This window comes from Cenococcum geophilum (genome assembly GCF_001692895.1).
Source record: "Cenococcum geophilum 1.58 unplaced genomic scaffold K441scaffold_53, whole genome shotgun sequence".
NCBI classification, from domain to species: Eukaryota; Fungi; Ascomycota; class Dothideomycetes; order Gloniales; family Gloniaceae; genus Cenococcum; species Cenococcum geophilum.
Window position 1 is genome coordinate 531,804 of NW_027137611.1, and position 13,791 is coordinate 545,594.

General features: G+C 37.4%; 2 protein-coding genes across 2 annotated transcripts in view; both read right to left on the reverse strand.

Annotated features, from left to right (window-relative positions):
- Positions 1-11,619: 11,619 nt before the first annotated feature.
- K441DRAFT_644309 (ubiquinone biosynthesis protein coq4, mitochondrial) lies at positions 11,620-12,922 on the reverse strand. The gene is made up of 2 exons (XM_067646746.1): positions 12,585-12,922; positions 11,620-12,496 (listed from the first exon to the last, which is right to left on the reverse strand). The coding sequence occupies exons 1-2, from the start codon at positions 12,808-12,810 to the stop codon at positions 11,832-11,834; spliced, it is 891 nt and encodes a 296-aa protein (XP_067499287.1). The 5' UTR covers positions 12,811-12,922; the 3' UTR covers positions 11,620-11,831.
- A 615-nt stretch (positions 12,923-13,537) lies between these two features.
- Positions 13,538-13,791, reverse strand: part of K441DRAFT_582478 (ankyrin) — a gene marked incomplete at both ends in the record, with an annotated part of 591 nt that continues 337 nt past the window's right edge. Inside the window, one exon of the mRNA XM_067644460.1 lies at positions 13,538-13,747. Coding sequence (XP_067499288.1) covers positions 13,538-13,747 — 210 coding nt within the window. The remainder of the gene's footprint in view (positions 13,748-13,791) is intronic.

Genomic DNA, 13,791 nt, shown 5'->3' on the forward strand with positions numbered 1-13,791 from the left:
CTAGGGTGTTTAACTTTAAGATATTGGTAGTAGCATATACGCTATATATGCGGTAGACACGCGTAACATATCCAATACTAATGCAATATTATTATCTACTATACTTATCTATAATATATTCTGTCTACTAAATATAGTAGGTTTAGGGGTATTAAATAGGTTCTAAGGATTTTAGGGAAGATTTAGCCTAAGATTTCTAGCTTACCGCTTAGCTACTTTCCGCTATTTCTGCGCTACCTAAGCTTAGTATATACTTTATATTTGCATTATATATATATACATTATTTCCGTAGCTATACTACTATCCGCTTTAAATTACAATGATTTTTCTATATATTATCTATTCCCGCCTCTTTATATAGCTCTTATATATTAAACATTTCTTATATATAGAGTTTAAGCCTTTACTAAAATATTAAAATATATAGTGCATATACAGAGCGTATACATTTACTATAGCACTGCGGTAAGCACGCATAACTTTTAACCGGTAAAGTTATTATTTTAAAAGTAACTACTTTTACTAATTTTAGTATGCTTCTGTATATATGCCTACCACTTATAAGGGACCTTTAACTTTTCCTTTATAAGCCTAACTAGTATCTATATTTTCTTCTTATTATTTATCTAAGACGTAAGCTCCAGATATAGTGTGCATATACTTTATATACGCGCAATTAGTGTCTGCTCTGTCTCTACTTCCTATATCTGCTCTATAATATATCTTACTTTATAAGTTAAAAAGCGCTTAGTAAAGTTCCGTTTAATGTATATTAGGCAGAATATAAGTATATACTAAAGGTATTCATCCTATTTACGAGATGGGTTAAGTATATATAGGTAGTCCCTAAAGCCTATATATTATAAGTATATGCTAGGTGTATATAAAGCGTATACCTAATATATACTTACCGCTAGCTTATTTCTTATATATATTAACAGTAGCTATATAAAGTCCGGTTCCGTAAATATGTGTAAATTATATAGATAATTAAGCAGTATTACCTAAAACCTTAAATACTAGCTTAAATATCTTTGCGTATACAGTACGTGTTTCTAGGTTAAGAAAGGCGTATACTTATACCTTAATTCCTATTATCGGTATTAGCGTATATATAGCATATGCGTAGTATAGGGCATGCATACGTTTGGAATTCTTATCCTATCCTGCAATTAAGAATAGATTTGTTTTGCCTTAAACCATCTTAAATAATAGGTCCATTTCTATATATATTACGCGTTAGAATGCCTTAGCTTGCGTGTACGTACAATATATAATAAGGAAATACTCGTTATTAAAGTTATAAATTGCCCAAATCTATTGCTTGGTATTCTCTTTATATCGATTAATAGAGAACTTACGTAGTATACCTGCTCTACTTAGTCTTTATATATACTTAGTATGTATCTAACCTATACTTACCTATATATACTATCCCCTCTAGGAATTATACCATCCTCTCCTTTCTAATTAGAGCAGTAATTTAATCCTTAATATTAAGACTACTATACACTATATATAGTGTCTACGCCTTATACTTCCTATATAAAATATAGTACTGCGGTAATAGGATAAATCGACCTATATAATAGTAAGTGTTTTATTTATATATACTATGCATATACGGGGTATACGTATAGTAAGGCTTAGGACTTCTACCTACCTTATTGCCTTAACTACGTCATTAGCAAGGTTAATTAGTAGCTTTATTAGGTACGGTAGATAATATATATAAGAATTCCGTGTAATAAGGCAAATATAAGGATATTATATTATATTAATAGGAATATAATAATCTAACTATGCATTATATACGCGGCCTACTACCCTACCTTGGCCTTATAGGTAGTTAAATCCTATATATACTTAGTATATGCATAGTATATGCAACATATATACATTACTTACCATAATATTTTCGCTTTAATATTATATGTCTAATATAGGTACATTCTTATTTAATTTCCTAAACTCTATATTTAATAAGTAGATGAAGGTATTAAATATCTACCTAGGTAGTCGTTGGTGATAAAGGCCAGGCAGTATGCTATACTTTAGTATTACTGCTGCTAGAACAACTAATAAACTCTACCTGTTAGACTCACAAGGGGATATCACGTAGCTACGGTTCGTAGATAGTATAATAATTGTTCTGTTCTATTTTCTTCTTAAAGAAAGGGGTGAGGAACTTAAGGTTCCTTACCACGCTAGTGCTATGGCGGCACGTAATAGCAACTTGCCGCACGTAACGGCAATTTACTATATATAACGGCAATATACCTTATATGGTAACCATTTGCCTTTATTCCCAACACTGGCAACTCTTCTTTTATAGTTGCCATCTATATATATATACCGCTTAACTAGCAGAACAAAAATTAATCCTCCTTACTTACTATTACTATTATAATATAAGTCTTGCTGTCCTAAAATTTGCCTCTTAGCACGTGGTGCTTTCTTGCTTATAAGTTATAGGTAGGTATTTTATTAGTAGGGCCGCTAAGGCACTAGCGGTAAGCGAGCTAATAGCGATTTTCTATCCCGGGGATAGAAAATCCTGATTGGCTGGTTTAAGTTAGGGTCTATAGAATCTAACCAATTAGACAACTTTAACCGCCGGTTAAAGTTCCTAGACATCTTAAGACCTTACGTAACTAAGAAATTTCTAGGGACTCCCTTTTAACCTAACCTTTAACTCGTATATGCAGAGTATTTATATTAATAAACGTCTTTAGTGCCTTGTTTAGGTTCGCCTTTATTATTACATCTACCGGGTTATCTTAGCTATTAATTTATTAAATTTTAAAGAGTTCTTAACGCTCGTAGGATTACTAAAGTGCTATAATATTAATTATAAGGCGCTTTTTCTTTGTGGTACCGAGCTTAACTAAACACTTATAAAAAGAAAATGAATTAGTGTATACAATTATAGGGATAATAGGAAGTTTAAGTTAATCTATAATTATCTTTAGGGTAGTTCCAATTGTAATTGCTATATTAACTCTGCTAACTATTCTATATATTTTTAACGCTAAAACACTTTAGGTAACGTGCTTGCTTTTAGTTAAGCTCTAATAGATAAGATTGCTATAGATTATAAAGTTATTCTCTCTAGTAAATTCGTTCGCGATAATAATCTTATATCCTAACTAGGAGCTAAAATCTTTATTATTTATAAATAATCTATTAATAAATATAAAGAGCTTAGTAGTAGGAAGATTAATAAGCACGTAGAGTAGTCCCCAATTAAGATGGTTTATTTACCAGAAAAGACGTTTATTTAGGGTAAGAACGTCGTCCTTGGTTGGTTTCTAGTATTAGACGGTAATAGAGAGATTAAATAAAGCCTTAAGTTAATAGATAAAAGTAATATAAGCTTCGCAAGCGCGTTACTCTATATATCCTTACTTTAGGGAATTAACGTTAATAACGTTAATCTTCTTACCTTAACCCTTCTAGCGTAAAGCAATGGAATCCTTGTTTAGGGAGAGGATGCATTTATTAAAGAGTAATAGTGTTATTAAGTTAAGCTTTTCCTTTAGCTTTGCTATAAGATTTATTTTTACTAGCTTATCCTCTTTAAGAGCTAAGAATTGGTCGTCTCCTAAGATAATTATATTATTAGTTTGTATACCAATAATTCTAAATAGGGTTCCTGTAGTTATAATAAGGAAGTAGGGATTAAATATAGAAGTAGTTATTAAAAGCTTCTCTTTATGGTGCTTGCTATAGGTAGCCCACTAGTAAGTTCCTACCTCTACGATTTTATATAATGGCTTAAGCATAACCATAATCGTGTCTTTAGGATACTAGTAGCGAATTTACTCCGGAAGGTATGCTAATATTAAGCGCTAAAGGTGCGTCTCTAATTGGGTATAGGCTTAAGTAATATCTTATAAATAAACTGCTATTTTATTCTTTATTAAGGAGGGAGCTAATATAATAATAACTCGCTAACTAGCTCGTTAAATTATAGGAGATTATATAAGAATTATCTCTTTGCTATTATTATTGTAACCTTAGATAATAAGCCTTAATTTCTTAAATAGGGCGTTAGTAGCTTTACCCTTAATTTTATTAACCATTCTTAACTTAAAGATGCGAACTCCATCGAACTTAGTAGGGTTATATTTCTTAAATTTAAAGACTCCTCTTACAATAAGACCGTTAATCTCCTGCTTATTAGATACTTGGAAAGGAGCTCCTAGGGTTATAATATAACCTTTCTTTTAGAGCTGTTTTACGAGCTTAAAGTTAGCCTTCTCTTTAGCTATTATAAAGGCCATTAATAACTCAACTTTATTCTTAATGGCGGCAATAAATTATTCTTTAAAATTAATAAGGTGTTGGCGATTTCGTGATCCCTTTAGGCGACCTCTACCGCGTTATAGTTATAGCGTATCTACTATAATTATATTAGGATTATAGTTGCCTTCTAGAGTATATTAATCGTAGTTCTCTTCTAGGGCATCTTCTAGGGCATCCTATAAAGGCTCAGAATTGTTATCTTTATAGTAAGGCTTAATAATAGTTAAACGGAATTAGGTGGGTCCATAAGGCATCTAAATAGTATAAGTTTAACTATTAATTATAATAAGTTAATATGGGCCTAACTATTTTCTCCTTTTACGCTATACGCGTACTTTAGACTAGAGTGGCAGATTAAGCACAGTTAAGGTATTTAGGCTATTTCTTATTTCTAGTACGTTATTAACCTGGCGTATAGCATAGAGGCGTCGCACCTTCTTTATTACCTTGTGAATTGCTTTAGCTTATTATATAACGGAGGGAGATAGTAAAGAATTATTAGTTATTCGTAGGTAGGCGCTAAAGACTAGTAATATAGGTATAAGTCTATCTAGGCTAGCGGAATTATTAATAGCTTTAACAGCTATTTATAAGGTAAGTTCTTTACTAGCGTCCTTTAGTTTTAAAGAGATAATCTTATATACGCGGCGTAATGGCGCGTAATATCGCTTTACTTTTCTAATACTATTATATGCCTTAATAGGGACTTCCTTAACCTTAATTGCCATTACCTTTATTTATTATTGAAACTCTATAGATAAAAAGTTCTTTTCTGCGTCATAGACAATTTAATTAGGGGGTCCTAGGTAGATATTAATCTAGTATAACTAAAGGGTATCTTATGCGTTCCTAGCTAATATATCCTTTAAGAATTATGCGGCTTAGAAGGAGGTTAAGAAGTTAATAACTTGGAATACTAGCTTACCACTAAGGTATATAACGTTAACAATAATACAGAAGTTAAAGTTGTAGTTATCTTTAAGGGTAAACTTAAATCGGCTAGGGGACCTCTGGTTTATTTAGTAGTAGTAGCAGTATTTTATAAGATGCTTAATTACCTTAACCTTGACTTTATGGCCTACTCGCTAAAGAACCCTAAGTAATTAGTAAATTAATAGGTAACTAAAACAACGGTGTAGTTGGCGTAACTCTAATTTAGTTAAATGGCTCTAAGCAACACTCTTTTCTAGTTATTAAAGGAGCAGCTAAAGGTAACCCTATTTACGTACAATAGGCACCTAATTATCTCCCTATATAAGCATATTCTTAAGGTTATTAAGCTTAACGCCTAGTTTATCTATATCTCTAATGCAAAATAAAAATGGGATGTTTGTGGGAATAACGTAAAAAGTAATATACCCTAAGGGGGTTTAAACCCTAATTATACTAAGAGAGATTATAGTACCTTTGCTAAAACGAATCGTGTGTTGGCCTACTGTTAAATAGTTAATCTAAATAGAGCTATTAAGCTACTAAAGGGCTTAAACTTAAGGTTCTCCTACTATAGATACTCCTGCGGCTCTAGTATCCGGTATAATACTATAGAAGACGTTCGCCGAGTATCTATTGTTAAAGGAAAACGCGGAGCTCTCCTTTGGCTTATTAAAGATATCTAACTTTATAATAAAATGGAGCGTAGATTGGTTATTAAAAATAGTAATGGTTTGTATACTATTTACCTTACCGTACTTAGTAAAGTATTAGTTAGGTAAGTAGTCCTTAATTTCTATATCTATAAGGAGCTGTTTGGTCTTATTAACCTTACCCTTAAGATCTTTTACGCCTTTATATTAAACTAGGAAGCTTTAGAAGTAGGCCATAGTAACCTTATAATTTCTAACGTTTTTTGCACTTTAACGGAACTTGTTATATGCCTTTTTTCGCTTATTAAGGGAGTGTCTAGTTAACTAGTAATTTGGCTTCTTATAAACGTAGCACTTTTTCTAGCAATTACTTCGAAATAAACCTCTATAAGGACCTCCATAATTACCTTATAGTTAACGTTAATCGTACCCTTTGCCGTATTCCCTACTACGGCCGCTATATATTCGATCAGTCTAGTTATAATTATATTAGTTGGGAATGCTTAGTTAGGTAGGGCTTTTGGTATAGAGCTATTAAGATTCTTATATTTATATTGCAGTACCTATAGCGGAGCGTAGCTTAGTATATACTCCTTTAAACGTATCTATAGGTTTATATAGCGCTAAGTTACACTTAGGAACGCTATAGTATACTAAGATAACCTAGTCCCTTAGGCTGTTCTTGTTTTAGTAAGTTTTAGTAAGTCCGCGTTAGATTTTCTAGAGTTTATTAAAGAGTAGTTAAAGGCACTCTAAATAAGTCTTTATTAGGTTAAAAGTAATAACTCTCTAAAATATAGTCTCTCGCTATTTAGATATATAAAGTTGGCAATTCTTATTAGTCTTAAAGTGGGCTCTAGTAAGCTAAAGCATTATATTAAAGCTATAGTTTTTACCTATAATATAGTTGTAATAGAATATTACTGCCCGTCCCTTTAATATAATAGAGAAAGCGTAGTAGTACTAGTGGCATTAAATTTTAACCTTATTATAATAGTTATAAAAGACCTATAGTTTTACTCCAAGTATATTATATAATTCTCCTCTAAACTTCTTCTCTTCGTTTAAATATACCTTTATTAGATTTGTAACTTCTTATAGTAAAGGGTTACCGGTTAGCTAGAGTAGAGAAGCTAAAGGCGGCGGAGGTAGAGGACGAGTACCTCTAGGTAGGAGAGTACCTTTAGGTAGGAGAGTAGTATTCTGGGGGTTTCGTTCTAAATTAAAGTTACTTTTTAAAGAATATAGGTTGGTTCTGGGTTTCCGTAGTTAACGTATAATCTTAGCTTCCGTCTATACTGGTTCTTTTATACTAGTAATAACGGCCTAAATATTACTAGTAATTGGGTTACTATTCTTAGCAACGTATACCCTATTCCTATAGAGGAAGTCTTAAAAATCCTAAATAATATTAATATTGCTAAGTGCCTAGGTATTAGCGGTCCATCCTATAAAATCCTCCCTAAAATATTCCCACAGCTATATATTAGCGTAGTGTCTACTTTAGTAGAATATAATATGGTGTAGAAGAAAGCTATTAACTTATTTTGCGGTATAAGTTATTATATTAAAGGTAAATTTATCCTAATTTTTATTAATAAGTTTCGCGTATAAAGTTACCCCTAGTAGTAAGGAGTCTTCCTAGTCGTTTAAAGTAGGNNTAGCCATGTTTTTAGAGGGAGGGAAGTGTTATTGGTATAGGGATTATCGTTTAGTACGTGTTTGTAATGTATATTTGTTGTTTAGTACGCATTTATAACGTATATTTATAATTATAGGGCTTAAGACTAGTTCTAGCCTTAAATCGCGAAAACTTATAAAGTATGTTATTCTGCGTAATGGATGTAAGAATCTATAATCTTAGAAAGGCTTAGGACTAGTTCTGGCCTTTAGATCCTTAGATTTGTAGAAAAGTTCTATTTAGGGTTTAGGACTAGTTCTAACCTTAAAAGACAGCTTCCTTTAGTATAAGTAGCACTAGTATAGTGGCTTATCTCTTCTTAGTGGAATACCTAGCTACTCTATAGTATAACAGTAAAGTTAACCACTAATTAGTGTTGGACTTATAAGGGGATATTACGTAGCTACGGTTCGTAGATAGTATGATAATTATTCTGTTCTGTTTTCTTCTTAAAGAAAGGGGTAAGGAACTTAAGGTTCTTTACTACGCTAGTGCCGCGGCGGCACGTGATGGCAACTTACCGCACGTAATGGCAACTTGCCACACGTGACGGCAATATGCCTCATATGGTGACCATTTGCCTTTATTCCTAACACTACCTGTATATAATAAGTATATATTATATATACGCTGGCCATATATATACTCTATACCAAAAAAACATTATTAGTCTGCTTTTACTATATATACGTTCTTATATACTAGGGTATATATACTACCGCCATAATTATAGAATACTATAGTAGTAGCTATATATTATAAGCATATACCTAATATATATAGATAACGCTTACTTCTCTATACTTTGCTTAAGCTTTTTATTAATCTCTACTGCCTAGTATAAACAACTACTACGCTTTTAGAGGTTGTTAATTAATTTAAGCTTAACCTAATTATATACCGAGTATATACGGAGTATATTCTTATAGGCGTACTCGCAGTGTCTAATACCGCTATATTTAAATGCTTAATAAAATGCTTTTCCGCTCTCCTAATTATTGGTTTTTCTAAGGAGTTATAGTTATATAATCTTAGTATTACTAGTTTAATAGAATAAAAATTAAATCTACTAGAGGTATAAATATGGCATATGCCTAGCATATATATAGCTTACCTTTAATATATACTACTTAATAATATCGTATACTATCTCTTTATCTATATTTATAGATAGTAAAGGTGTTACTTTATAAATAAAGTATATAATTCCTTCTTTTCTAGTTGCTAGATATTCTAGCATTATAATATAGTCTATTACCTCTTAAATAATAACTTAATACTTGCTATTAAAGCTAATAAGTGCTTTATAGTCTTGGAGTATACTCTAGCTATTCTAAGCATATACATAGCCTATACATAGTATTATATATAGTCTTACCTTAGAGAGACCTATATAAAATAGAAGCCGCTATTATATACTATCTTAACCCTTACCCTCCTTAGCTTCCTTATCTTTAATTCTCTCTCTATTAATTATATTATCTTAAGAACTATTATCTTTATATTTAATATTAGGTACGCTCTAGAGTACCTATATATACTTAGTATATATATAGCATATAGTAATACAAACTTACTAGTAAGCCGTTTAGCCACGCTACTATACTCTCGTTTGCTTTAGTATTGTTTTTAGTTATTATTGATATAGTAAGGCGTATATAAATGCGCGTTTATATACGTGTGTGTGTATGTGTATATTTGTATATCTATGTGTCTGCGTATCTGCGTGTCTGCGTGCGTATGCGTAGCATATGCCCTAGGTATTTAGTTTGTGCGGTCGCTTAAGTTAAATGTGGCTACCGATGCGCGTTCTGTATGGGTAAAAGTGTAACCCCGCCGACCTTTTGCCGGTGGTTCCATCGGTAACCCCATTCAACTTTCGCCGACCCCATTGGTGACCTTGTTCAACTTTTCCGTGACCTTGGTTAGCTGCACCCCGCACATTATCTCAGGTGCCTCAGCCGCTTCTCCAAGGAATTTATGGCGTTGCATGGCCCCACTCTCTTGCCACAGCCCCACCCTGCCAACTCGTGCGAACTCCTGAGCCAATCAGCGGCGCGCACTAGCTCCTGCGGACTCCTAAGCCAATAAAACGTCGCGCTACCCCCTAGCCCCCCTACAACCCCTAAATTCCTCTGCGAAGCGTCTGAGAGATTATGGACGCGTGTTTAGTGCAACTCGTATGCCATTTCCAATATGTGTTAAATTTAAATAGCTATACCAGGGCCAATTTAGCAGCTATTGCTACAGTTCGCGATGCATTTACATTATAACCTCTCCTTCTAATATATTCTAATTAATTAAACTAGCTAACTAACGTATTAGGGGGCGAAGTACAGCCTTAAAGTTTAAAGATGTGTTTTTGAACCCGTATTCACCTAACCACCCCTATTAATACGGCGACCGTACTCTACCACCACAACTCTATTTACTATTAAACTTTATAAGGTACCTCTTGTACCCTATTATAAACAGCTCACCTAATTATACTATGCCTAACTGTCGTGCTGCGGGGGCTGCTTCGCAGTAGGGGGGAAGCTTTAGGCAGAGGCTCGTGCAGAGCTTCGAGCAGAGCTTCGTGCAGAGCTTCGAGCAGAGCTTCGTGCAGAGCTTCGAGCAGAGCTTCGTGCAGAGCTTCGAGCAGAGCTTCGTGCAGAGCTTCGTGCAGAGCTTCGTGCAGAGCCTTGTGCAGAGCTTCGTGCAGGCGTGCAGACGTGTAGATTGCAGACGTGCAGACGTGCAGACATTCGTACGGGCGTTTGGTTGATTGATCGTATAGACGTTTATAGAGCCGTTCGTGTAGACGATTATAGAGTCTTCCTAGTATATCAGTGCTGCGTATTAGGAGAGATTTGGAGCTCCGTATTAAGCTTTGAGTAGAGCTTCGAGCAGAGCCTCGCGTAGAGCTTTTAAGCAGAGCTTTTGAGCAGAGCTCCGTGCAGAGCTTTGAGTAGAGCTTCGAGCAGAGCGTCGTGCAGAGCTCCGTGCAGAGCCTTAAGTAGAGCTTCGAGCAGAGCGTCGTGCAGAGCTTCGAGCAGGGCTTTGATAGAGCTTTGAGTAGAGTCTCGTGCGGAGCTTTGAGCAGAGCTTTGATAGAGCTTCGAGCAGAGCCTTGTGTAGAGCCTTGAGTAGAGCTTCGAGCAGAGCGTCGTGCAGAGCGTCGTGCAGAGCTTCGAGCAGAGCTTTGATAGAGCTTTAAGTGGAGCTTTGATAGAGCTTTGAGTAGAGCCTCGTGTAGAGCTTCGAGTAGAGCTTNAAGCAGAGCTTCAAGCAGAGCAGAGCTTTGAGCAGAGAGCTTCTCTATATAGACCTTGTATTTAGGCTTGTTTTTGAAGGCCTTGTAAACGGCTTTGTATTAGAGCTTTGAGCAAGCTTTGTATGGTTCGTGCAGGCGTTCGTGCAGGCGTTCGTGCAGGCGTTTGTGCAGGCGTTTGTGCAGGCGTTTGTGCAGGCGTTCGTACAGGCGTTCGTACAGGCGTTCGTACAGACGTTTGTAGAGATATTAGGGGCATAATCAGGCTCCATTGCGGATGGATTCTACAGAGCAAGAGAAGGGCTTTCGAATGGAGGTATCGGCGAGTTGAGCGGTGGTATATTAGGGGGCGATATACGGCGTTGAAGGCAAAACAGCAGTCGTCTACTAGCAAGAGTGGCACACTCTTACAAAACGCGACTATAATCCCTCAGACCCTCGGAGAGGAATCCACCTCGGCGTTCTGTAATTGGCTGCTAAAGCTAGCGTAAGCACTAACGCCTGCGGCGTACGTTAGGCTGCGGCGCCGGTCGCTAATTGGCTTAGGAGTTTGCAGGAGTCACAGGGGTTACAGAGGTGTGGCGGTGCCAGCCGTTGACCGGCTCAGGAGTTTGCAGGTGAGGTGGATTTTCTCTCCGAGGGTCTGAGTCAACTGGCTTGCTTGTTAGCAAGCCCGACTTGGCTTCGTCTGGGCGATCTTGGTCTTCACAGTATCAAACAGATCTATCCCCATGTCGTTCTCTACCTCTATCAATCTTAAGAGTTTTTTTTGAAGTAACTAAATCCTGTCGGCATCACTCCGAATATTGGTCGAACGACTGGAAAGTACTCCGTGACTTGAAACCGTATGCTAAGGCGAACGTAATGCAAGATACGATGAATGTAAGACCATTATTAAGTGTGCAGCGAGTGCATAAGACCAGTAATATTATACATATCCTTAGAAAAACTTCCACAATAGCACGTACATGGGACCAAGCAGGCCGAAACACTGCACGCGCTTCTTTAAAACCGATTAACTCGGGTAGCACCACTCCCCCCAGCCTCTTTGGCTCTCTTCATGGCCTCTCTTTCAAATTTCCTTATCGCTCTTAAATCCGGCGGTTTTTCAATCCCTAGCCTATTCCGTAGCTCGTTAACATCAGTTTCCAATTCCTCTTCCCAATAAACATTAATCACGTTATCCGCCAGCAACCCATTTCGAAACGCCCACGGGCCATATATCTCCCAAAACCGTTGCCATTCCTTCTTCTTTAGCGTCAGAGCAGCAAATACGCTCATCCCTGTCATTGGAAGCCCAGTGTTTGCAAACTCAAAAGCTTTAAGCGCGACTTCGCCCTCTCGGAACACAGGTAGTCCAACGAGAGCATGGTAAAAATCGTGACATTCTCGATACCTTTGCATGACGTAGGCACATTCAGGGTCGTCAATGTAGCGCACCGCAGCGCGGGTATCAGGGGAGACACCTTCGCGGTCTAGCCAGGCCGCGTAGGCATAGCCAACAGTATTAGAGGGTAGAGAACGCAGGCGAGGAATGGAGAGAGATGTGGATGTAATGCGAGGACGGTCGTGGAGGATTCGCCGACCGGTAGGTGAGAGAAGCATGCGGTTACGAAGGTGATCGATAAAGAAGGGTTGGGCAGTGGCTTCGCCTAGAGCGGCTATGAGGTCTAGGAAGATGATTTAGCATACTTTAATTAATGGCGCACGACCATATATAGGTGGATTGCGGGTTAGAATATAGTAAATAGGGCATACCTCCACGGCGCGGGTCTCTAAAACATAATAGAGCGGATCCTATTGCCAGAGCTCCGCGCTCAATCTTAGTAAGAGGAATGTGGCCCTCATAATTGGGCGGAGGGCGGTTAAGAAGGGAGAAGAATCTATAGCTTGCAGGGAGTACGAGGATGCGAGAAACAGTACAAGATGGGGAGGGTGAATGGATAAGAGGCCTGGCTAGCGAATGTTTTAAGAAGCTAGCCATTGCAACATGGAGACGGCTCGGTGGTGGGTAGATCAATAGCTAGTGGAGGTCGTAGACCTAAAGTGCGGTTATCTCGGGGTAACGCACGGGCCACACACTACCTCTTGCGAACTCCTTGACCATACTTCAGGGGTAGGCTAGTTGCATTCTACAAGGGTGTGGCCAGAGCGGGTCGGCACCCTCCCTACTAGCGCGCTTAAGTAGCGCTAGCCCGTACGGGATATCCTACATTCCTATAGTGAAGATATTAATCTTGCGGAAGTAACTTTAAGAGAGGTTTTAAAGCAAGCTTCTTATCTAACCTTAGCGCGAATATTATTTAGCAGAAGATTATAAAGTAGAAGATTCCTAAGTAGAGTATTTCTAAGCATTATATTCCTACACAGCGCATTTTTAAGCAGTGCATTTCTAAGCAGTATATTTGTAAGCTTTGCAGTGTGTGGGAATTGAACGAGCGACTTGATTGTAAATCTATGGAAATCAAGTGGTATAAATACATGAAAGTAGACCCCGAACTCCGAAGCCCATGACTCATTTCCAACGTATCTGAGACATACGAGGGTAGTGCTGACGCAGGTGAAACAGGGTAATATGCAAGGTCCGGTAGTCGGTTACAATATTTCTAAGCACATCTCCAAAGCTGAAAGCGTACTCTATATAAAAAAGTATATAAAGTAAGCAAGCAGGAATGGTAGTGGGCGGGGAGGTGGTATACCAGAGGAGACTATTAAATGCTCCATCGTAGCAGCTTGACCACGGCCTCGTGCCCTCCCACCGCCGCCCACGATAGCGGCGTCCGACCGTACCCCTCGTCCTTCGACTCGACGTCGACCTTGCCTGTCTCGAGCAGCAGCTTGACCACGGCCTCGTGCCCTCCCTCCGCCGCCCGCGATAGCGGCGTCCGACCGTACACGGTGTCCTTCGACTCGACGTCGACCTTGCCCGTCTCGAGCAGCAGCTTGACCACGGCCTCGTGCCCTC